Raw genomic sequence first — 26,866 nt, 5'->3', positions numbered from 1 at the left:
TTAAGAGAGGCTCTTTATTTTCATGGTTTGAAGAGCTGGTGGAAAGTTTTGTGCAAAACAAAAAAAAATCCAATCCACCTTTTATCAGATTCCTGTTATAAAGTAAAACAGATGTCTTAAATATAAGGTTGAATTAATGGATAAAGCATGCCTTAGCTATGCCATCCAAAAGTTTCATATAGTAAAATTTAAGTGGTCCACAATAGCTGCTGTGAACTTGTATAAGAAAAGAGTACATTTAGCAAGCATTCTTTTTTAAAAATGGACTTTAAATAAATAGATATAACATTTGTGATTTGCATAAAAATAAGTATTGGAGAAATTTTGAATAAAGAGATCATTTATGGGTTTGCTCCTGACTAGTGTTTTTGCTTGTGCAAGTAATTCTGGGCATGAAGCATAATTTCCCCTCTCCCGTGGGAGCTTGATGACCCATCCCCCCCCCCAAATAAATGGTCATTGGGGCACACGATCCTCTCAGCAGCAGGATTTCAGGGGTGATGTTGAGCTACCCTGAGAAAAAGGAGCCAGAATGATCTCACTCCAGAAACAGAAACCCTTGTGCCAGTGGAAATGGTAGTCAGAATCCAGACCTATGTCAGTTCACATTTCATGATTTTGAATGCAAGAACATCCCAAGTTGTCTTTCTCTTCATATAGTTTTTTTTAGCATTTGCTGTGCTGTTTGGCTACTTATATGAGAAAGAGAAGTTTTGATAAAAATTGGGAAGTGGTAATTATTTTCTCTGTATGTTCTCTATATGGAGTTATTTTGTGTCTGGCATCCTTTACAACAAGAAGCAACTGACACTGTCTTGACTGGTTTTTCTGCTGAAGGTCCAAACCAGATGTGACCGCATCCTTGTGGCTACCACAAAGACTCCTCCACCATTTTAAACTGAATTTAAAAGGCTGTGAAGGCGCAATTCTGTGTGGTGCTCTTTTGTCCCCGTCCCCCCCACAACTTCTTTTCAGGTACTGAAACAGTCACAGCAGAGTTATGCCTATTTCATCACTTCACAAGGTAGGATGGAGCACAGAGACACAAGAGCACCTCAGTTCACCATGCTGCAGGGCCAATCAGGATAGAACCATAGTGGCATTTTTAATGACTTTTAAATGGCAGCACCCACAAGGACACCATCATGTCTGGTTTGGCCCTATGGCAACTTCAGCCAGCCTAGCTTACCTTCATTATACTACATGGTGAATCTGCCTTCATTAGATCTCCAAAGTGGGACAACATAGGAACTGTTTAGCACAGTGAAAAGATTTCCCTGGAATCATTTGGCCTCTGGCTTCAGTCCCTCATTTTATGTCATTTTTTTTCTTCAAAACCACAGATAGTTCATCTTCCTGCAACATATCTGTTCTTCTGTCTGTTTCCAACCATGGCTGAAAGAGCTCCAAGCTCTTCCTTGAAGTTGTTCAAATTCAGCAGTCAAAATATACTGTACAGATTATGAAGATATACTTCAAATGAATGTTCTGGTCAGCTGAGTTTCTTTGATCAGAACTGGAATTGTTTAAAACAACACTCCTAAAATCCTTTAGTTTTTAGTTTAAGAGTAGTAACCTCCTAGTAACCTAGGTTCTCTGAACTAATGTCTGACAGCTGTATTTGAATGGCTAAAGATAAGCAAGCCAAAACTGTGTCCTGAAAGATGAAGGCAATGCTGATTTGGAAGGTCAAGGCCCTGAAGGATATGGCCCAATTGTTCGGTTGTCTCTGACTTGGTTAAGAGCCCGGGGTAGTTCTGGATCAGCTGTATAACTGGAAAAGCAAGCTGTTGCTGCTGCTGCAGCAGCAAAAAGGAGGCATTCTACCAACTTTGCTTAGCTCAGAAGATACCCCCCTATCTTAAATTGGCTGACCTTGCCACTTTATTCCGTTCTATACTTATCTCAAGTCTAGACTACTGTAATGTACTCCACATCGGTCTGTCCTTAAAGACAACTTGGAAACTTCAGTTGGCACTGAACACAGCAACCCAGCTACTATCAGGTACTAAGTGGAATCTGCATATCACTCTCTCTGCAAACACTTCATCTGTTACTGATTATTTGCCAGACTCAACTCAAGGTTCTAACTGTTACCTGTCTTTAATGGCATTGGATCCACGTACCAGCAGGATTGCCTCTTGTGCTGTGTTCCACAGCTCATAGTAGTAGTTGATTTTAAAACAGTGATGCATTTTCAAATGAGTTTTAAGATTATGTGTTTGGAAGTGATTTTACTTGTTTTTTCAGTCACTTAAACTTGACACTGCATCTTGCAGCAACTCCTTCACCCTCATGGCCCCTCAAGTGTTAAAAATAAATCTGAAAGTGAAATATATACAGGTGTCAATAAGAACCTATGGACTGAACTCAGTAATTCTCCTCCTGAGGCAAGGAGGACATCTTGTTTCGGTTCCCACCCCTTTTATCAGGGACTAAATTTTTCACTTCCTGTATTCTTTGGTGGGGATCACTCAATTTCCAGTTTCTTTCCTGCCTCAGAACATGTTAGCCTTAAGCACTGCTGACTCTTATCAGCTCTACTTGGGCCTTTCTTGATCGAACTCTACCTTTCCGCTAATCATCTTCTTTGTTTTCTTCAACAAAAAGCTGTTCTCTCCCTCACCTTCTAGTTTGTTAGTTAGGTTTCAAAAAAAGGAGGGGATCATTTCCCTGCAGACACCATTAGCATTAGAAAAAAGTCTGCCAAAAATGGCACAAAAAGAAACGGGACAGATTTCTCTCTGAAGAAGAACTGGAGGGTCCCCTTACTCCCAGTGCACAGGAAAAGCATGGAGCAACAGCTTGGCTCACCCAGGAATCAGTACTCTGGTCGACCCTGAGGCTGGGAAGAAATCACTGGGCAAGTGTGCAAATTCTCCCCAGCCTGTGAGGGACGTTGCATCCAATTTGCTGGCAGGAAAAACTGGTCTCTCAGCTGCAACCCAATCCCCCAGCCACCGCACATAGGACCTGAGAGGGGCAGCTCTGACACAAGACTCCTTTTGCAACAGACTCCATCCAGCCCCTCCCAGGGAAACGGGAGCAGACCATATCCTTGCGTACCTTCCTCATGAGTAACCCATCCTTGGAAACATGCTTGTCCCCTCAAGAAGTGGTAGCCCTAATGAGGGAAGGAGATTGAGATTTACCATCGGACCTGTGGTTTGCGATCTAGGGCAGTTTCTCCTTCCTCTTTCACTGGCCATCCCCAACCCCCACCCCACCCCGGCCACCAAGGCTTCAAGGAAGATGGGGGAGGGAAGGTCAAAAGTCTCAGACAGGATCCCTTGAATGATTCAGACCAGTCCTCCCGTAGTGAGAAAGAGGGTAGGGAGGAGGGTGAATTCATTTCAGATGAGGAAAAGGTAACCATAGAACTACCTGAACAGAAAACTTCAGGTCAGAACACTTCCAATATTTACTGGCCAAATCTTTTGCTGCCCTTGACCTACAAGATTCCTCCTTGGCTTCAGAGGCAGCACAAGCTAAAAATACCATCAAGGGCAGAAAATAAAGATTTTTTTTCCTCAGAATTGGAACTATACATTTTTCCTCTCCCTGGATTTTTTGGATGACAGAATAGGAAGCAATTTCCCATCTTTGTAAAAAAAAGAAAAAAGATATATGCCCTTCCTGAGTTTGTCAATAAGGTGTTGCAGACCCCTTGGTAGATGCCCCCATTTTGACCATTCAATCAAACGGCTTACTTGGGGAAGGTAATCGGAGGGACACAGACTAAAAATCCAATTTTTCACTGAAGAGGGCCCATGAAGGGACTGCCATGTCAATAAAGGCTACGGTTTCTGTAGTGGCAAGAGCATCCATTGGATAGACCCAGACATTGGTACAACTAATTCCAGAAACCAACAAGATGTTGATGGAAAATGCCAATAGAATCCTGAAGTCTTCATCCTATGTGGCTGATACTACGCTAGATTCCTTAATTTTTTTCCTTGTACTGTTGCAACCAGGCGTAAACTTTGGTCCTGTGCTTAGCAAGCAGACCTACACTAAATACCATTGTTGTGGACTATCCTTTTCAAGGCAACATGTTCTTTGGTGAAGAACTAGATAAGGTTCTGGTTGAAACAGAGACAAAATGAAGGCTCTGCCTAGATCAGTGGTTCTCAACCTGTGGGTCGGGACCCCTTTGGGGGTCGAACGACCCTTTCACAGGGGTCACCTAAGACTCTCTGCATCAGTGTTCTCCATCTGTAAAATGGATAAATGTTAGGGTTGGGGGTTACCACAACATGAGGAACTGTATTAAAGGGTTTAGGAATGTTGAGAACCACTGGCCTAGATTCATTAGATCTGATAAGCATCCCTCTAGAAACAACCCCTTTCAATCACACCAATACCTTCCTAAGGTGTCCAGGGATAGGAAACGATCCAGCTGATCACAACAACAGTCCTTTTGGAGACACTCCTCCTTCAAGCCCTTCTCACCCAGAACAGACAAACCACATCAGGAGAACAAGCCAACAAGTCCTGACTGCTTCTCTCACCCAGTGGGGAGGATGCCTCCTAGGGTTTGGATACATCTGACTGAAGAATCAAGCAGATGCTTGGGCTTTGTAGGTGGTGTTGCAAGGATATTCACTGGAATTTGCGAGGTTCACTCCACAGAGACTAATAATGTCTCCACTGAGCAAACATCCTGAAAAGGCTCAACACAGCACAAAAGGCTCAACACCTGATGGAACTCAAGGCCATCAAGGAACTTCCAGCCTCTGAAAGACTTCAAGGGGTTTACTCTCATTTCTTCTCAGTTCCCAAAAGAATTAGGGACTGGAGATCCATACTGGACATAAAATATCTAAGCTCATCAGACTCCAAAGATTTTGACTGGAAACCTGAGATCCATAGTCAAGGTGATGAGACTCAGGGACTTCTTAACATCACTGGATCTTACCAAAGCACATCTTCACCTCACGATTTTCCAGGGCCACAGGCAATTTCTGTAATTTGCAGTAGCAAAACAACACTATCAGTTCAAGGCACTGCCCGGCTGGTTTACAGCCCCAAGGATCTTTTCCAAGGTCTTGCTGTCACCCATAGTGAGGCTGCAAGACAAGGCCTACACATCCACCCATATCTGGATGACTTGTTGATTTGGTCAGCTTCAGAAAATAAGTATTGTTCAGACACACAACAGACCATAGAGTTTCTACAGACACACTGATTCATAATAAAGAGACAAAAGAGTTTGTTGTAACCCACACAGTATCTGGGGCACTTAGGGGTTTGGTAGACTTCTTGTGCAACGTCCTGTTTCTTCCAGAAGTCAAGGTCTCCAAGGTACAACGACTAGCCACAGAGGTCATAACAAGCACAACATCTACTTTTTTGCTGGCCAAGCTCATGGGTATGGTCATATCCACCACTGATGCAATCCAATGGGAACATATGCATTCCAGAACCGTGCAAAGATTTTTGTGGACCTACCAATCAGAAATAAAATACAAAAGGAACCCTAGTGATCTTGTCAGAGTCCAGCTTAGGGTAGTAGATCAACCCCAAAAATCTATGCCAGGGCAAGACATATCTCAAGGAGTATCAGCCACAAATCTTCTCAGATGCCAGCATGCAGGGTCGGGAGAAGTGATGGAAAACCTCCCAGTACAATGACAGTGGTCTCCAGCAGAATCAAAACTTCCCATCAACATCTTAGAGATTCAAGTCATTTTCCTACCCCTACTCCACTTCAACGAAGTTCTAAGTGGGAGACATGCATTCATTCTCACAGACAATATAACTGCCAAGATGTACCTGAACAACCAGGGTGGATCCAAATCTTCTCGTCTTCACATAGCAGCTATCAATATCATGCAGTGGGTGGAGAAGCACCTCTTATCAATCCAAGCAGAACACATGCAGGACAAACTAAACCTACAGGCAGACTGGTGGAGCAGGCAATTTATTATGGAAGCAGAATGGATGCTGAAGAGATCACTATTCCAGAGAACTGGGTCAGTTTGGTTGCTGGTCATGGACCTATTGCAAGCAGAGACAACCTTCAAACCCAAAGCTCCATGTTGAGATACTATCATCCACAAGAGGAGGCAACAGATACCCTCACTTTCAACTTTACAAAGGGTCTGCTTTATGTATTTCCCCAACCCTAGTATTACTGAAGGTCTTATGCCAAGTACAGGAACTGAGGCCTCAAATCATAGTAGTGACTCCTTACTGGCCAAGGTGACCATGGTTTTCCATCCTCCAGGAATTGGCAATAGCTCATCCAATGACCATCCCCATAGAACTGGGCATGCTGAGCCAGGGGTCTGTCTGTTATCCTCGACCAGAATGGTTCAGAATGACTTCAAGGCTTGTGAGCGGAGCAGATTCGTGGGGTCTGGAAACACCAACAAGGTCACCAATATATTCATGGCATCCTGACATTCCTCCACAATAAGGATTTACAATGCCACATGGAAAGCATTTGTAGGGTGGTGTAGAAAAAAGGTATTTGAGGTCCTGAGTCTGTCCATCTCATCCATTCTAGAATTCCTAGGAGTTGGTCACAAATCAAGACTTGGAGGCTGACATTCAGATGGCAGGTAGTTCTTTGGCCATGGTGCTTCCACAGTGTAAGAACCTTCCCCTGTCCAGACATCCTCATGTGCAGAGATTCCTCATAGGAATCACCAATTGGATCCACCAAAGACTCACAGGTTCCCCACTTGAAACTTGCACATAGTACTGCCAGAGCTAACGAAACCTCCATTTGAATCAGCCCAGTCCATATCAATGAAATGGTTATGCCTGAAGACATTGTTCCTTGTGGCATTGACATTGATTAGAAGGGTGTCAGAGCTGGGGATATTGTCATTAAAGCCAGACCTGTGCATTTTCCATCCAGACGACATGGTGTTATGGAAAGACCCAACATTTAAGCTGAATGTGGTCAATATATTTTATCTGAATCAGGAAATCTATCTACCATCTTTTTGCCACAGTCCCATTCGTACTAAAGAAAATTTGTGGCATAACCTTGACATGAGGAGAGCCCTAAAGGCATTGATCCATAGATCACAAGAATTTAGGAAATCTGAATTTTTGTTTGTCAACATTAGCCCCATCCCCAACTCAGGGAACTCTTTGTCCAGGGCAGCCATTAGCTCCATTCTTAAAGACTGTATAGCTAAGGCCTACAAGGCTCCAAAATTAGAGGTGCCCAAAGGAATAACTGCTCACTGTATCAGGAGCTCTGCGACTAACACAGCACTAGTCAAGCAAGCCTTCATAGAGGAGATTTGCAAGGCAGCTGCATGGTCATCTCTATCTACCTTTGTGCAGCATTATATACTTAATACTCTCAGTTCAGCCAATGCCACCTTTGGGAGAAGAGTGTTACAACACTATAGAGGACTAGATGATGACCCACTCTTATTAGGGGACACTTCTGCAGGAGATCCCAAACAAGGTGTTCTCCTTGCCTCAGAGGGAAATGTTCTCCTTGTCTCAGACCGCTGGATACTTACCATGAGAGGTCCTTCTTCTACTGGAGGCGGAAGGGCATCTTGATGGGTGTTTCCCAACCCGTTCTCAGGGAGGCAGGGTCTTAACTTTGTCACTTCCTGTGAACTGCTTGGCACGCCCATCTAGGTCCAGTTTACTTCCCTGCCTTGATAGGGAGAGCAGCATCCTTCTCAGTCTCTGCAAGTTTAGTGTATAGTAAGTCCTAGTCTGTCTCTTGTGTCTGTCATTTTTAAGTGTCCTCTTCTTCTATCTACCCCTAAGCCACCAGGGTCCTCTTAAGCAGGCATCCCCTGCCCAAAGACCCTACCATGGCTGACCGGTTCTCTCCCCCCAGGGAGACCTTTGTCCGGTCCCCTCGCCGAGGGCAATTGTGAGCCGCTAGTCGCGAAGGGCAAGGCAGACAAAGCCAACGCCCTTCTCCTCCTGGCCCAGCCCCAAAAGCCAAAAGCCGCTACAAAACGAGGAGCCGCCAGCGAAAAGCTGCAAGAAAACGCTGCAGCTAGAGCCCGCTGGGCGGGCGACTCCCCGCTGAGAGCCAGTCCCGGTCTCCATTAGCCCCATCCGGACGCCTTCCCCAGGCCGGCGATCGTTGCCGAGGACCGAGGCCTCTTTCCCAACGCGAGCAGACGCTTCCATCCCGACCTCATAAGCGAGGGCTGCTAAGCGAGGCTCAAGATGGCGCCTCCTCCGAAGCTGCAGTTCGAGGGGCAGCCTGAGAGTGACTCATTCTCTGTGAGTCAAGCACGGTGCCGCTGGCAGCAAGAAAAGGGAGGGGCATAGAAGCACCAGACAGTAGCACTTCCCTGGATTCAATAATAGATGGCAGTGGCACGACTTCCAAAGCCCAGCTTGTGGGACTTTTTCAGAAGTATTTCATGAGAGGGAGGAGATTCAGTCCTACCACAATAAAGAGCATGGCTCAAAGCGCAGAAGGCGCTCTCCTTCCCCTGCGTCCCCCATTAGGTCTGCAGCTAGGGCAGGCAGACGCAGCCATAGGAAACCACTAACCTTCCCAGGGGAGGAAGAATTCAGTGAGAATGAATCAAATGGTAATTCTGAACATTTCTCAGAGTCAGAAGGGGAATCATCAGATTCTGAGCAACCCCTAAAATTTTTTGAGGTTGAAAACATTTCCCTATTGATCTCTAAAGCTATCTCAGCCTTAGATCTCAAGGATTCCGCAGACGCGGTTGACCCGTCAGCCACTACAAGTTCAGACAAACCAATCAAGGGCGTCCCTAAAGGGAAGAAAGAGATCTTCCCACACCAGGACCGCAACCCCAAATTCTTGCCCGTCCCTGAATACTTTCAGAGAGGCATACTTAAAGAATGGGCCTCCCCCACATCGTCCAAAAACCTGGCCCCATCATTCAAAAAACTGTACCCAGTACCAGATTACATCACCAAAATGCTCCAGGTTCCCCCTAGTAAGATGCACCCGTCTCCGCCCTACAGTCAGGGGGATTAGTCTCCAAAGATGGGGTTGGCACCATTAAAGACCAGCTGGATAAACGTTCAGAGGCCATCCTTAAAAAAGCATACGACGGCCTGGCCTCCTTATCTAAACTCTTACTCTCCTCAGCCACCATGGCCAGAGCAACCATTGTATGGCTAAGAAGGATACTAGAAATGATCCCTCCTGAATCCAAAGCCCTTAGAGAAGGGATCGAAAGGGTCCTCCTCAGTACATCCTACCTAGCTGATTCTAATCACGAAGGTCTCCTGATAACAGCCAAAATAATGGCAAACACAGTAGTGGCCAGAAGACACGCCTGGCTCCCAGAGCTCGGCTCCCGCAGATGCCATTCAAACATCTGGTGGCAGAGTTACTCCTTCCGGGGAGATACCCTGTTCGGCCCAGAACTGGAACAAGTCCTGGTACCAACCAAGGATAACAAAAAAGCGATGCCAAAATCGATCAAGACTGATCACTCCTACCAGAACAAATCTACACACACCTTCCGGTCTCACAAGACTCTTCCCAGATCCTCCAGAGAGGGCAAACGCTGGCAAGCCCAACAGGGCTTTTCGCGAAAACGCATCCTATAATCTTAATAATTTTCGTTGTAACAACGCTTAAGTCAGAGTAAAATAGCCTTCCGCCCGAAGCGACCTTCTAAACAATCGACTTCCTAATTCTTCCGTGCAGGTGGTCACTTTCAACTTGCCGCTTCCAGTCCACAGTGGGAAGGCAATATGTGGATCGCGCTGAGATCTCAAGGGAGGTCATCCAGGCCAGTTACTCAATAGAGTTCGGCTCACCCACTCTACCCCTGGAACGCCTTCCACGGGCTTCCCAGATCAACTCCAACATAGACGAAAGTGGCGAAAGGAACCTTAGCACGGGAGCCTATTCAACACCTCCTGAAGATACGAGGCGATAGAACCAGTGCTAAAATCGGAGAGATCCTCGGGAGGTGTTCTCTCACTTCTTCACTGTTCCAAAGCTAAACGGAGACTGGAGAGCAATACTCAACCTGAGATTCGGCTAACCCGACATCTGTATCCCCATCGCCCAGGATGGAAACTCTACGCCTCCATCATAGAAAACATCCACTTCAGGAGACTTCATGACGTCTCCTAGACCCGGGGACCGAGGCCTACCTCCACATTCGAATCCACCACACCCATACAGGAAGCATCTGCTGTCTGCAGTGGGACAACAACAGTTCTCAATTCAGGCCCTTCTCGGGCTGGCCAATGCCCCGAGTCTTCTCCAAGATCTTGCTGTGCCCCATCACCCTGCTTCGGGAACAGAAGATCCACTCATATCCTTATCTGGACGACATCCTTACTATCGCTCAAGATGCGGGCCCTACAAGAAACCACCAAAAGACGCCCAGATAGTACAAAAGTACCTTTCACGGCGACTAATGGCTTCCTAGTGAACTTGGAAAAAAGCACAACTCTTCCTTCCCAGACAATGGAACACCTACAGGAGCCCCTCATAGATACCTACCAAGAACTCCCTTTGTTTATCCGCACGGGATGTTAGAGAATACGAGATCCGGCAGACCGCGGTCCCTGATTATCTCCAAGAGGACATCGTCCCTGCTTCTCCTGGCAAGCCTGATGGGTTTGATGGTCTCGGTGTTCGACATGCTGCAGTGGAGCCGACTCCACGCCAGACCTCTCCAATCCTTCCTGCGCCCCTTCCAACGGCAGATCATGCAAAAACAGGATCGCATCGTCCAGCTGATCATACGGCTTCGGGTAAGGAACTCAAATTGGTGGACTGGGCGTAATTTCAACTTGTTTCGAAGGTGAAGATATTCACTGCATCCAAGAAAGGAACCAGGTGATCACCGACGCCTACCTTTCGCGGGCTGGGGGGCAACCTTCAAGAATCAGTGCGTCCAGGGACGCTGGTCGTCAACGGAAACAGACCTTCCGATCAATATTCTGGAAACAAGATCCATCTTCAATGCCCTCCTCCACTTCCAGACATCCCTCCAAGGGACCCATGTCCTAGTAAGAACAGACAACACCACGGCAAAGGCTTACCTGAACAACCAAGGGGGGTCCAGGTCCTCACAAATGCACAAGGAGGCCATGCGCATCCTAGCGTGGGCCGAGATACATCTGTTGTCCCTGTCCGCGGAGCACATCAGAGGCCAACTAAACATCACAGCAGACTGGCTCAGCAGAACCACAATAGTGGAAGCGGAATGGAAACTGAATCCCGACATCTTCCGCATGATCTCGAGGAGCCTGACTTCTAAGGTAGACTCCATTCACTTCAGCGAAACCACCAGATCCTACAATTCATGTCCAGGTTTTACCAAATCTGGCTTATAGACGGATGCCCTAGTAGCCTTAGCGGCCCAAGACCCTACTGCACTTTCCTCTCCGCTACCCATCATCCCCAAGGTGCTGAGGAGGATAGCAGTAGAGCAAGCCGAGGTGATCCTGGTGGCACCCCACTGGCCACGACGCCCGTGGCTCTCCTCCATTTTGGAGATGGCAGTCTCCCGAGGGATCCTAATTTCCAACGCTTCCAGACATGCTGACTCCAAGGACTCAGTCTCACACCCAATCCCGGTGCATGCTGACCGCTGCGGGCGCTTTGAAAGGAACCCCTCCTAAGACGTAGCGCTGGGTACTCTGACCAGGTCGCTGATACAATCCCCCATGCCTACCGCCCTTCCACCATCAAAAAATCTATAACTCCTCATGGAGCCAGACGTTGGTGTAGATGAGTCTGGTCTCTCTATCTCCCTACTCTTCCAAGAAATTCTGATGTTCCTCTGTGGATTTGACTCTCCAAGGATCATGAGTTCCACACTGGAGGGAGGCAAGTAGCAGCCCTAAGCACGGTACTACCGAACTGAGGGAATACCCTTTCCAGGAACCCGATGTCGTGACGCTTCCTTAATACGGGGTAAAGCAAATACAACCAATCGTGATACATCGCCTCACCCGGCGACAATACACCTAGTACGTCCATTTCCTCAATAAATCACCCTTTGAGTACAGACCATACACCTGAAGTGGTTACGTATGAAAACATTGTTCCTATAGCTATAACTTCCAGCCTGTGATCGGTATCTGAAATCCACGCCTGTCAGTAGAAGCAGAACCGTGCATCTTCCACAAGGACCGCAGGATACCTGTGACCTTGACCCCACCTTCACGCCTAAAGTTAACTCCAAATTTCATAGATCTCAGGAGCTGGTGATACCTTCCTTCTGTGCCACACCCTCTCACCCAACAGAGAGATTGTGGCATAACCTAGATGTTCGGAGAGCCCTGAAAGCATTCATCATAAGGACTGAGTCCATTCGACTTCCCTACAGCCTTTCATTAACGCCCCTAACGGGGAAGAATGCCAGCAGCTTATCAGTACAGCAATTCGTTACATGCATCATCGGTAACCTACAAAGCATCTAACCATCCACTTCCCCAGGAATTACAGCACATTCCACTACAGGCGCGGCGCTAACGCAGCCTTTAGGAAACAGGTCCCTCTGCTGGACATCTGCAGAGCTGCTACCTGGTCGACTACATCCACATTTGTCAGACACTACAGACTACATTCCCTCGCAGCATTCGAAGCCACCTTCGGCAGACGCAGCTGGAAACACACATCGGGAATGATCTGACTCCACCCGCTTTGGGGATCGCTCTGGGAGGCTCCCATCAAGATGCCCTTCCGCTTCCAGAACGTCCATTGGCACACACCGCGAAGGACCTTCTGTTGACGCTGAAGGTAATCTGGATTCCTCCCTGGATCAGCTATTAGTCCCCGATAATGGATTCCAAACCGTTTCAGCAAAGCACTAAGTTTCAACTGCAGAGCGTTTATTGTTGTTTCATGTTGACATGTTGTCGTTTTTCATGTTGTTCTGTCGCTTCCTGACACGCACGTTAGTATATTAGAGTTCTCACTACTCTGGACAGTCGTTTACTGGACCTAGATGGGCGTGCCAAGCAGTTCACAGGAAGTGACAAAGTTAAGACCCTGCCTCCCTGAGAACGGGTTGGGAAACACCCATCAAGATGCCCTTCCGCGTCCAGCAGAAGGTCCCTTCACGGTGAGTAACCAATGGACCGTTCTCTGAAGTCAGAAGGACATCTTGGCCCATTCAATGTCATCATCCTTAGGAAGATTTTATTACAGCAGGGTACTAATTTAGTGAATCAGAAAAGTTAGACAATTCTCTAATCTTTCTTACTTCCTTTCTTTATTGCACAATATTTATTCCATCTAAATTGTGTTTTTTCCCAGTTAGAATTGTTATAAAGTTCAGAAATGCTAAATTAGTTTACACCACAGATAGAAGTGCAGAAACTGGAAGTTGGGCGATCCCCACCAAAAGAGACAGGAAGTGAAGAATTTAGTCCTGCCTCCCTGAGAAAAAGGGTGGGAATCACCCAAAGGAGAAGGACCTTTCATGATAAGTATTCAATGGCCCGTTTTGTATTAGATCAACAAAGGAAATAAATTGCAGTTCAAATATATGATTTATTTATCCAGCATGGGAGAGAAGTATTGTTATGATACATAGTCAAGCCTTTAATCACCTTATTTTAGTTGAATATATTTTGTGGCAAAAAGCTGAGTATTACTTCATGAATGAGAATGTTTGCTTTATGTGTTCCTGACAAAGGGCCTGTCAGGTATCTTGAGAAGTGACAGCATCCAGTATATGGATTACAGTTTGGAGTGACAGACTATTTCTAGACTTGTTTACCCAGCTTGTTTAGATCTCTGTTGGAATGTAAAGGGTTCTCCCCTCCCTCCCTTCTCCTCACAAAGCACCCTTGACATAATTGCATGCTTCCTCCTTTATTATACTTCCTTTCCTCGATCTGGCTCCAGCAAGTCTACTTGGAACAATTACCTTCCACTCTAACCTGGACAGGTCTGCTGCTCTTTTAAACTATGTAAACATAAGAGGAGAGTTCCTTTTATTTGCAGCATTATGCATACATGCAAGCCTTCAGTAGTTTATATCCCCATATGCTTTAAGTATTTATTTTTCTTTCTGGGTTAATAATGAGATGCTTATCTTATTGAGACTTTGTGCATCTTCTTGTCTAATATTCCAGCTTAACCACAAGGAGACAAGTGAGGCCAGAAGGGAGGCACAGGAAAACCTGTGTCTAATGGGGCTTTCAGACCAAAGGAATATGAATGCTACATTTAAAAAGAATCTGGTACTCTAAATGTTTCCGTTTATTTGCTTGGAATCAGTCTTCTTCCAAAATGCAATTTTTAAAGTCATTTTGAACCGTGGCCATGTTAGAGATGCTGGGAAGAACAGCGTGTTTGGAAACGGGTGAGGGGAATCTACAATTGAAAGCTATATTCCACTCCTCTGATTGTGGATTCAGGATGCTTCCCACTCATTTCTAGACAAAACAAGGAGGACCATGCAGACACATCTGGAAGCTCAGAGTGGGAACATTATCTGGAGAGAAAACAGTCTAAAGTAAGGAAGTGGCAGGTGATGTGTTAAGCGCAGACAGCCCGTGCTGGTTCTCTACTACAAATTTCTTCTTCCTGAAGCCACATCTGTATTTTTTAAAGGCACTTGTACTCTGTTGCTTGCCTTTACATGTAATGTGCAGTTAGCCTGTATTAATTTTTTTATTTGAGGACGTGGGGCCTGCTTAAAAACTACTGAATCAATTATAACATGTACTTTTATATTTAATTTGCACAGGAGTGCAAAGCACCAGTTTTAGGAGTTGTACCTTGTTTTCTAAAACTAGTTGTTATGTACTTACAGGTTGTCTGTTAAACTTTGCTCTGAAGTTATCTTTTTTTTCTCCCTAGGTGGTTTTGGAATGTATGTTAAAGAAGGATCTTATTTACAATAAGGTTACACCAACTTTTCATCACTGGAAGATTGATGACAAAAAATTTGGCCTCACATTTCAGAGTCCTGCTGATGCAAGAGCATTTGATAGAGGTATTCGTAGGGCTGTAGAAGATATCTCTCAAGGTATGGATATTGGTTGCTGATTGTTTTCTTTACAAGTTATCAGCTATGGTAACATTAATAAAGCAGATCCAGGGTCATCTGCTCTAGTTGTCTGGATTTCTTGCCCCTCTCCTTCCCAGGTGTAGTAGCATATTATTGGGGTGGGGTGTAAATCATGAGTGAAAGAAAGAGCTGCCTGTAGTTTCTCAAGTACCTTACTCACTTGCTCTACAGCAGTAGCAGTGGCAGCAGCAATTAATGGGAAATGATGTAGTTTGATATATGCGCCATGGATTATGTCATGCCCATAGAGTGTAGTATAACTATATGTTGTATCAGATACTTCATAAATGTTGAGTGGTGCAATAACCAAACAGAGCTTTGGTGGAGAGTGTCAACCAAATATAAAAGAAAGACTCCGGATATATCTGTGTTGGTCTTTTTTTAATTGGGCCAACATATGCAACTAAAATAAAAATCCATATTATAGCACAGTATGAATATATACTATTATAATAGCATTAAAAAGACACTATTAACTCACAATTAAGACAGTGACATTACATTAATAGGACATGGTTAGTGCTTGTTGGTAATATGTTAATATGTACAGTTAAGATTCTGTTAAGCACCATTGTGGCACGTTAATCTTTATTAAGACACTACAATCATTGCTAACCATTACTTGGTTTTATTTTTGCTTCATTCCCATCTCAGGTTGTCTGGCATCGCATGATGAAATCGAAGTGCCTGCAGATGGCTTTCCAGTAAGTTCTTAAGTGGTTTAGACTTTTATTAATTACACTAGAGGACTTGATAGGAATTCTGAAGATGGTCTTATGTATATTTTTCAATTGCAAACCCTTTGGAATCTAATCTGTGAAGTGTCTATAGTAGATTAATCTGTTGATTCTCAGGGCTGTATACTTGCCTGTTTTAAAGGGGAAATTCTTTCTATTTTTCACACCTGTACTTATGAACCTCAGAATGGATGCCATTGGTGTTGTGTGACAGAAGTAAACTGTTGACTCCAGTTCATTTCTAGAATTCATTGTAGTAGACTTCTAGTGGTGACACAAAAAAGAATTCTCTGATTATGAGCTAAGCGCAGGCAAGCATAATTTCAGCCAAGCATAAATTGAACATGGAACCTGTTTTCTGCATCAAGGCTCAGTCCCAGAACATCTGAGGTATAAGCAGTAACATGAGTTTCCCAAGTAATCATGCTATATATTGTCGAAGGCTTTCATGGCCAGAATCACTGGGGTGCTGTGTGGTTTCCAGGCTGTATGGCCGTGTTCTAGCAGCATCCTCTCCTGACGTTTCGACTGCATCTGTGGCTGGCATCTTCAGAGGATCTGATGATTCAGATCCTCTGAAGATGCCAGCCACAGATGCAGGCGAAACGTCAGGAGAGGATGCTGCTAGAACACGGCCATACAGCCCGGAAACCACACAGCACCCCAATCACTCTATAAATTTAACAAGTTAAGGAGGGACTTCTACAGACAAGGGACTGGATCAATTCTGTTATTGATGGTGCCTTCTTCCAAAGCAAAAAGCCTTTCTCCAGTTAAAAAATCTTGTGTTGCTGGAAGGCTCCACTGTTGCTAAAGGGAACCTTTGAATCCACCACACTGAATATACAAACAACAGATGTGCTACAGAATATCTGGAAAACAGAATGCTTTAGTGCTAGATTTATTTGCTTGTTTACTTAATTTGTACCGTCTTTTTCCCCAGTGGAGACCCAAAGGAGTTTACATTGTTCTCTTCTCCTCCATTTTATCTTTGCAACAACCCTGTGGGGGAAGATTAGGCTGTGACTGGCCAAGGGTCACTAGCAAGTTTCCGTGACAGTGGGCATTCAAACCTGGGTCTCTGAGATCATATTCTGACACTAATACTACATACTATAGATCTAGCTAGCTTAACTATACATGGTGTACTTTATAGCCCTTGAGCATACAATTTAGTTAGGATTTATTTCCAGAACGTGCTTTCAAGGCTGGGCCTGAGACCCATGAAACTTAGGAAAGATTTGAGAGGTGATAGTCTTCTTTAGCATGTGTAGATTTCTTCACCTTTTCTAAATGGAATTAAAAGAAACACTGTGAATTCCAGATAGTTTAGTAGTTTGTTGATAAAAGGCTTTCAGGATGTGTTATGTGAATTTTGACTAACTCTACATAATGAGAGCTAACATATTTTGGACTAGCTTCATCTAGAATAGGTTACATTGGACATCTTCAAGGATGCAGTTTCATTTATCAGTATGGCCACCAGCTGAATAAGACTCTGTAAAGTGGAGAGGATAAAAACTTCATATCTCCTGTGACACCCCCATGCCTCAGTTGCACTCCTCACCTTCTCCTGGTTAGAGCAGACTGACATGGAAAAAAGTTTTCTTTGTGAGTGTGGCAGATACCTTGGCAGATTGTTTGCCTTATTTAGAAAAGCACGTAAGGCTGTTCAGGGTGTTTGGAGAAGTAAGTTGTTTGGGCTGAGGTTTAACTATGTGTTGGTTTTAACTTGTTTCTGGATACATATTTGTGTCCTTGCAACTTTTGCTATATTGTTTGTTGCCTTGAGTCTGAGATAAGGGAGGGTTTGATTATCTAAATAAATAAGTAAAATTAAAACTGGTGGTAACAGATGAGGTTTGATTGAACATTAGAATAAGGTCTTCATGCATTAGATATAGGAAATTTGGAAGACAGGTTAAGAACAAAAATACTTGTTTTCAGAACCATGTTGGGATAAGCTTCTGAAGTGTTTTGTGTGTGTGTTTTTAGTATGGCAGCCTCAATTAGTATGGCAGCCTGAGCTGTGGAGGCTTATCTGGGGAATTCAGATTAGCCTGTGCACTCCAACATTTGCCAGCTGGGTGACCTTGGGCTAGTCACAGTGCTTCTGAGCTCTCTCAGCCCCACCTACCTCACAGGGTGTTTGTTGTGATGGGGGAAGGAAAAGGAGTTTGTAAACCCCTTTGAGTCTGCTATAGGAGAGAAAGGGGGATATAAATCCAACTCTTCTTCTTCAATTGAAGAATCAGTCTCTTGATTTTCATTTAACATCTGGAGATCAGTGGAAGCCATGTAGGTCCCACTTGTTGTGCTGATTTAATTTTGGAAAGAACTGTAAGGCCTGTTTTACCACTAGCGTGATTTTACCATTAAAAACCTAAAGTTTAGCGATTTGTGAAAAGTATGGCAAATTATGCACAGTGTGTTTGGTGCATGGTGGTGAAGGTCTTTTGCAGCAAGATTTCTTGTGTGGACATATTTCTTCAAGCTCCTTTTTCACTTTTAATTCTGTCCATGACAAGTGAAACCACATCTAGCACGATTTTACTGCCAGAGCAAGGAGATTTGCCAGTAGACATAGCTTTGCTCCAGATGTCTTCTCTCCGCCCATGGCCAGCTTTCCCACTCCCTCATATCACTTTGCATGCCTTCCCCCTCACCCCCATGATGTCAACTCCTTCCTGCTTCCCTAAGTGCACTGAGAGATCAATCTCTCATATGTACAGTGGTGGCAGGAGCAGGATGGAGAACTACAACAGTTATTCAAGGGCTGGGATGCAACAGTTTTATGGTTCATGGGTGGGGAGAGGACACAGACCAAACAGAATGGCTCTAGGATATTTTTTGTGATAATCTATTTCCCTCCCCTCTTCTCCCCCCGCCCCAACAGCTGAATGGGATACACAAATGCACTATACCCAGCTCTGTCTACCATCTGTATTCAGTCTCTCCTCCACCAGCACAGCCTCAGTTGCCAGGCACCCTGGAGCCTTCGCCCCGCCCCACCCTGCCCATGCTGCCAGCTCTTTCCTGCTTCTCTAAAGTGTACATTTGGAGAGATTATGGGATCGATCTTTCAATATAAAATAACAAAAGAGAGGGCTTTTTCAAAGAACAGTATAAATGGGCATCTTTTTAGCTCCACCCCAACTCCCTTACTATGATTCCGCCTTTCCTGATGGCTGGAAGGACTTTAAAAACTTTATTTCTGGCAAGACTCTGTTTTAAAACAAGCCTCTCTCTCTTCTGTTGTCTTGCAACGATGGCAGGGGTACACAGAGTGTGTGGGGGGGAGGGGAAAGGAGGGGGGAGAGAATATTAGCTCTGAGCCTTTAAGGCTATTGATGGGCAGAGTTAAGAGGACCTGGAGGGAACCAGAGGCTTGTTTGAGACTTGCAAGCAGCTGCAAGGCACTGGGCTTGTGTGTAAACAGAGAAATGCGAAGAGGGCCCACTACAAGCCCACTGCGCAGAGAACAGGCTCGAGGTAATGGGCCTATGTCAATGCACTGAGCAAACACAATCCTACCTTTAGGACTTTGTGCAGCAAGCACTTTAAAACATTCAGTTTAACCAAACTGATTAACTTTTTTCTACTAAAAGTAGAAGGATTAATTAGGAGCTTTTAATCTCTTTATCCGATAATAAAGTCAAGGCAGTTTGGCAGCATTTTCATAACGGTGCTTACAAATTATGTTCTGTGTTTGAAATTCCTCGTTTTTTTTCTTTCCCATGGTTTGATACCAATAATTCATGTTGAATTATTACAATAGGAACAGTATAAGACATAACATAGAAGAAATAGAAACCTGATGGCATTCAGGTTATAGTGCAGAAAGGTATGGGGAGAACGGTTCCAACTGGATATTCGGAGGGGAAATTTTATGGTAAGAGTTTCACAACAGTGGAATCATCTGCCTAGGGAGGTGGCGAGCTCTCTCACACTGGCAGTCTTTAAGCAGGCCAGTGGACAAACACTTCTCTGGAATTCTCTAGGCTCGTCCTGCATTGAGAGAGAGCTTGTGTGGCACCGTCCAACTAATTGTGAGAAACACCTGTCAGATTTTAAAGTAATTGCTGTGCTCTGCAAAAGTCACTAAAACAAAAGGTTATTTTGATATCTCTGCTCATAATTTGAGTGGGAAATAGGAATAGCTTTAAAACTAGTGAAAAGTGCTAACGAGAAAAAGGGCAGAAAAATATGTAGGGTCCTGAGAGACATGGGAGAGCGTAGTCTCCTTACCATTCTGTCAGTTCACAAATTCAGTGAAAGACGATGCTTGCAGAATCATGCATTAAGCACGCTTGCCAGCCTCATACTGGTAAAACTGAGGAAAGTGAGAAGAGCTTTTGAAGAGGAGAGAATCTTAGTCTGGTTTTCATTTTCTGTACAGCTGTCATCTGGCTTTGAGTTCTGTTGGCCTGCTACAGCTGGAGTCATTTTATTGTTTTTACCCAGCATCCTTTTGCTTGTGCACACAGAAATGTTTTAATAGTCTTGGAAAAAAGTCAGAATATCTCTTAGCAACCATAGGACAGTAATTATTATACCAGCAGCTGGGAGCAAACCAGATTTCCGTTGTGCATTAAAAACTGGCGTAGGTTACTTTACAGATGATACTAGCTAGCCTATGCCAGTACTGTGGTCGAAGGATATTGAATGTGGGCAGTGCATAATTGCTTTGGCAGTACAAAAGAAGTGGGGGATTTGTATGTCTGTCTCTGTGTGTTTGTGCCATATAGACCATATATAATAATATATTTAATGTAGTGAGGATGTCTATTCTACAAACACTCTGCTTCTCATTTTTGTCTTATTTTTCAGTAGTTTATTTTGAGAACTTTTAATGTGTTCCAGTTTCTCAGAGCTGTTCTTCTGGCTGTTCAATAACCATCATATCAAAAAGCCCACTGAACTAAAACATGGCATAAATGTATTGTATCCAAATAATTATGAAATACTTAATCAAATGTGTTGAATTTTAAATGCAAAATTCCACTGATGACAAAGTCACTTCAACAAAAATGAAACCAGATCCACATTACTGTGTGTGATCTGGTGTTACTTTTTCACCGATGTGTCAACTTGGCAAATCCAGAGCATAACTGGATCTGGAGACTGCATTGGTTAGCATACTATTTTGCATTAGTGGTTTGACTTACTCCAGTAAGCCAATCACAGTGTTGTTCATGGTTGTATGCCAACTGAAAAATGCATTCTCTGGGCTCCAGAATACTTAATATACCAATGCTTGTCTGGGCTGTTACAACTGGTCAACATAATATAGTGCATCAAAATTGTGGTTCTTCTCATTAACTATTTCTTAGCAGAGGGGATTAAATTTATAAAGGAAGTCAGAATGATACAATTTAGCATCTGATTACTCTGTATGTTATTTTTTGTGGTAGTTACTCTTCTTAATGTGAAGTAAAGCTTTTGCTGCTCAGAAGGTAGGCTCTCAGTTAAATGTGTGGACCTGTCACAAGCCATGATTACCTTATCACCCTTATCCACTAAATTACATGGAGGTAGAATTTTGACTCAGTGACTATACTATTATGTGCTGGCACAGAGATAGCAAAAACAACCACATATCTGGTTTTGGACGCTCTTCCTCTGGTATGTAACTAGAAGTTGTATGTACATTAGTTAGGCAACTTTTATGCAATTAGTGAGGGAAATTCAGAGAAGTGATGGTAGCAGATGAACAAATAACTCACAGGCATTGTTGGAGCTCTGCCCTAGAGAAAATATATGAATTTCCCTTTTGAGACTACATACTAAAAGGAAAGTTGTTCACTACTTTGTTATTACTTCTCTTTTATTTGAAAGGCTTAATTTTAAGGAGACAGTTAACTGTAGTAGATCTGGCTGCTATGCTTAACGAGATATCTATCATGTCAAAACTTACAGCCATTTCCCCTTTTTTATTGTTACTTCCTACAATATGATTTAATATATTTTTCTAAAATTAGGTATCTTTGGAACACATTACTGTGTGTTCTTCAACCTTGAAGGGTTTTTTCCTGTGGAATATTCCTTAGAATATCTTTTCCTTGGGGAAAAAACCCCCCCACTCAAACATTTGTAGATTGTATCTTCCAACTAAGCAAGGTGATTTTGTTCATAAATTAAATTACTAGTGGATGCTGCCCAAAGCTAAAATTCAGCCAGTACAAATGAGCCAAGAGAGAAAGTTCTGAAGGCCATTCTAGAAGATTATTCCAAAGCGTCTGATATCTCTTTTATTCCACTCTTCCTCAGTGAAAACAGAATGTACATGATTGTGTTCTTGGTGACCACAGTTCTCCTTTCTAGGCTGTTATATGTTAAATCAGGTAAAGTCTTCTGTGCTTATGAAGGACATTCTGGGATAAAACTGTTGTTACTTGAGGCAACTGACCCTCATTTTGTACGGTAGCTACTTGTGCAGTTCATAGAATATCTTTCCAGAGAAATGTGTTCATGATTTCTTATGCATTAAGTATGGTCATATGTAATAGCATTAGAAGTCACCTAAAATATCTTTTCTGACCTTCATGAAGAGTTGACTTCCATGGAAATGCTTGTCCTAACTGTAATCTTACAAATAAGGGTTTGAGTGTTTACCTACTGCCTACCCTGGTGGGCCTGTAAGGCAAATGGGAAGCAGAAACACGTGCCCTGCCTATGTGAAACCCTCCATTTCAGGAATCTGAACATAAGAACTAGCCTGCTGGATCAAACCAGAGTCCATCTAGTCCAGCACTCTGCTACTTGAAGTGGCCCACCAGGTGCCTTTGGGAGCTCACGTGCAGGATGTGAAAGCAATGGCCTTCTGCTGCTGCTGCTGCTCCTGAGCACCTGGTCTGCTAAGGCAATTGCTAAGAGCAATTGATGCTGTTGCTCGGTGGTCAACAGACTGGCCTATTGCAAGATTGCTTTAGGGCTAGTTGTTGCTTTCAGCTCTTGAAAAAGGAATCACATGTAATCCTCTGCCCATCCCTGCTTCCTAGATGTATAAACAGCCAACTAGGAAATAAAAGATAGATTTTGTGTGGTCGCATAGCCACACCACGTCCTCATGGAAATTGTGAAGCTGGATTGATGTCAATGTTGATTCTCAACTAGGATATAATTGTATCTTTATCATCTATATGTTAACTTGATTTCTTGAAGGAGTGATGTCCTGTGTGTATCAACTAAAAGCTATAATTTTGATACATAAATGTTACTTTTAATAAATAGTCTGTGATATTTGTCTGTACTAAAATATTTGTGCCATGTTCATTGTTTGGATTTTAATGTATGTCTTTAAATAGGAATCTATCAGAAGTGCTGCAAAAATAAAAAATATTTCTTACTGTTTCCAGGCAATTCCAGAAAACACATCTAGTTTGCTATTGAAAGATCATATTTTCCAGCATGAACGTATAGTGAGCAATGATCCTTACAAAGGTTCATGTATAAGACCCTCAACCTTTGAAGATTTGAACTCAAGACCATCTTATTTCCACGCCCAGCCAAACCAGGTAATAAATCTTCAACTTGAAAATCAGATATTTTACTGTGTGTTCCAGAGTAAGAAATGTAATAGAAATTTGACTTCTTATTTTAATATGTAAAATCTCATTCATCTTCTTGCCTTTGTATTTCCTTGCTTCTGATCTTCTTTCCCTCTACTCAGACATTATAAGATTTCTCCTGCATGAATTTTCCTTACTCATCTAACTGAACTCACTACCTCTTTCACCTCTCTTTTCATGACATTTTCCCACATATCATTCCCTCAGGACATTCCAGGCACTCCTCAGCTCTGATACCCCTCTTCCTAGGACTCCTTGCCCCTAACTCTCTTATTTCCTCTTTATAATCACTAGTTTTAACCTAGAATCTCTGACTCTGTCCAGCCTGTTTCTTTCCTAGCTTAGACATTATGTGAGCTTTTACTGGCCAAATCCTTCATTTCATAGCGAGTTACGCTCAGACTTCACAACAACTTTGCCATCAGCTTTTCTGTTGGTATTTGACAATTAGTAGTATTTCATGGGACCTTCATAAATAAGCTTGTGGTATTTAACACGATATGAAAAAAAGCCTGCTCTCACACCAAACTTGGAAAAGGATATATCATACTATTTGAACTTTGCACCATTAGATATTCAGAAGCAGTGTGAAAGATTTCTTTCTGAGTCCTGTGGCACGAGCTGTGGACTTGTGGGAGTAGAAGGTTCATTGATAACCACAAATTATGCTTGGCTAATAAACTGAGCCAAAACGTGTGAGCTCTTGATTTTATGTCATAGGATTTTACAGGAAGCAACACTGAAGGGTGCTTGTATCCGAAAAACAGCTAAAATTATAAATATATGTATAATTGGTACGCTGAGTTTTGCAAGTTTGAGGAACTAAAATTCAGGCAGGCCTTCAAGTCAATTGAGTGCCCTTCCCTGATGTTTAAAGTTGTAACATATTTCTGAGAGAGCAAGCTATATACTTGCTTATACTCAGGCATCCTTGATTATGTGCTTTTAAGTGACACACTGTCCTCCTGGTTATCCTGAGGTAGCTCACCTATGATGTGTAGTGTATTGATAAGGAAGATAGTCAGTATATAATGGTATACAGGAGACCACCAAGGAAGCCAAGCACTGGCAAACCATCTCTGAACACCTCTTGCTTTGAAAATCCCCTTCCACAAGTCAGTTACAACTTGATGGCATTTTCTATTACCTTGTCTGCTACCACATGATAGTGTAACCAACTTGTGCAGTCATGGGGAGGGAAGAGAAGACAGTTATAATGCACTCATATCTAATTATGAAGATAATTCTTCTTTCTTGGCTGAAAAGCTGTGAGTTGCACCAAGTTACATAAGTCAAAGTTCAAAGCAATTTATTACAACAGCTGTTGGCTTATATGGCTGTTTTAATTCACAGTGTCTTAAATATTTAAACAATTTCCTTATTTAACATGTTGCTACTCCTTATATAATTTTCATCATTGACAAGGGTGACCAGTTACAATTTTTATTACTTCCAGCTTGGTAAGTCATATGAATATCACATATTACAGCAAAAGGTTGCTCTGTCCCATAATGGAGTGTCTTGTTTTTGCCCTTGGCAGGGATGGGAAAGGATTGTTTGCTTTTTAATCTTTGCTCATAAACTAAAACTTTATAGCAAACTTATTTTCATTAATAGTGAAAGATGTTTCTGTCATCACCAGCTAATGCTTTGGAAGGCTATGGAAAAGTTATTTCTGCCCTGGTTTTGTGGATCTGCATTTAGTTGCCAGTGAACTGAACACCTTCTTTGGTAGCTGCCTACATGCACTATCCTACTAAGTTCAGTACGAATGCATTTGTTTGTTAAATACTTAATTAATCATATGGCTCCTTCATAAAGCTTTTTGAGATAATTCAGACCTGGGTTATAGAAGTAGCTTTGTTTCTGCACCTTTTGGAACTTTTGTTTTTTATGTAGAAAATGTATGTGCCACTTCTCCTGAAATGGTCTTGAGGTGGCTCATAAATTCAAAACATGGTAAAAATAATAAAACTGCATACAAATAATTAAAATTGGCAAACTACTTAAAACCCCAGGCAGTGCATAGAAATAGCATAAAACATTCAGCAGCCTAAAATAATCCTTATAAAGCAGTCCTAAAGCTAGGAGCAGACTGTAGAAACAATTTCAGAAGTTAAATTCTTTTAGTTAAAAGTAGAGATTAAAAAATGTTGCGGCCTGGTACACAAAAGAGGTGCCAGGAAAAGGAGGAAAGGCATTCCTCAGGTTGGGGGGGGGGGATTTGTCCCTTGTCATCTCTGTGTTGTCCCCTGTCATCTATGCAGGTGGGAACACAGAAAGCAGATATTATGAGGAGAACTGTAACTGGCAGGAAGAAAAGTTTGCAGTATGAGTTTAAGTTCACATTTATACTGGCATTTTGGTTACAGACCATACTAACTCTGTATTCTCCTCCTTTGCTTATCATTTAAAGAGGTTCTCCATATCTGAGGTCTGCCTGTTTCAAAGTGGCTTTCAGAGCTTACCAATCTTTCTTCAGATTCCTGAACCCCACCTGAGATGTTAAAGCAGACTTAGGAAATTAGAACAATGAATAATTTATGCTCTCAATATTCCTACTTTGTATGCACATCTAAATCAGTCCTAACTTCCTGCTGTTAACATTATTAAAAATTAGGTTGGATCCTGTGAAACACAGCTGAAACTGACCTTTTCTGTGTATAGTCGAAGGCTTTCACGACCAGATTCAACTGGTTCTGGTGGGTTTTCAAGGCTTTGTGGCCGGAACAAGATCACAGCTCGGAAAACCCACCAGAAGCAGACCTTTTCTGCTTCTTCCTTCCCGCTGCAGGCCTTTGCACCTCCTATAGAATTGCCCCCTGATGATCAGTGGACCCGTGGTTCAGTTAGGCATTTGTTTATGTACTTCTTCAAAAAAGTTTTAGGCCACCTCTCCACCTTTCCCAGAACCAGTCTGTTGCAATTTACAAAACAAAAATAATACAAATAAAACATTAAATTAAAAGGTGTTAATTAATTAAAACATGAAAATCCCAGCCCACCATAAAAACATAAGCGGACTACTGATAGCTTAAAGTAACAGGTTTCCAAACTCAAAATAGTGTTAAAAGTTCAGCACCTTAATTAGAAGGCTGAGTGGACAGAAATATTTTGGTCTAGTGCCTAAAAGAAAGTAAAGTGGGTGCCAGGCAAGCCTCAAGGGGGAATGCCGTTCCTTACACGAGTTGCCACTACTGAAGAAGTCTCTTCAGGTTGCCACTCACTTCATCTCTGAATGCAGAGGCACAAAGAACTTCTGGGGCATATCATTACTAACAAGCTGAACAGTCTGCTAGGAAGCAGTCCCTCAAATACCCTGGGGAAAAAAATACGGTGTCCTCAAGCCATTTAGGGCTTAAAAGTTAAGAACCACCATTCTGAATTGTACCCCATAAACCAATGGGCAGCCAGAGGAGGTCTTTCTTTCAGCACTGGGATGATATGATCCCTTTATCCCAACCCTGATGGTAGCCTGGGATAAACATTTGGATAAACTGAAGCCTCCAGATTGTTTCCAAAGCCAGTACAACATAAAGTACAACATACTATACATATAGTAGCATCTAATCTGGAT

The 26,866-nt window shown here is 43.0% G+C and overlaps 1 protein-coding gene across 1 annotated transcript in view; it reads left to right on the top strand.

Moving 5' to 3' along the window:
* Nucleotides 1-26,866, top strand: part of SPRED1 (sprouty related EVH1 domain containing 1) — a 96,253-nt gene that overhangs the window by 62,640 nt on the left and 6,747 nt on the right. The window contains exons 3-5 of the mRNA XM_048484364.1: nucleotides 14,771-14,939; nucleotides 15,636-15,685; nucleotides 23,077-23,235. Of these exons, the coding sequence (XP_048340321.1) occupies nucleotides 14,771-14,939; nucleotides 15,636-15,685; nucleotides 23,077-23,235 (378 nt within the window). The remainder of the gene's footprint in view (nucleotides 1-14,770; nucleotides 14,940-15,635; nucleotides 15,686-23,076; nucleotides 23,236-26,866) is intronic.

This window comes from Sphaerodactylus townsendi, linkage group LG02, assembly GCF_021028975.2.
Source record: "Sphaerodactylus townsendi isolate TG3544 linkage group LG02, MPM_Stown_v2.3, whole genome shotgun sequence".
NCBI lineage: Eukaryota > Metazoa > Chordata > Lepidosauria > Squamata > Sphaerodactylidae > Sphaerodactylus > Sphaerodactylus townsendi.
Note: the sequence above shows the minus strand (reverse complement) of the source record. Positions and strands in the feature narration are given on the sequence as shown.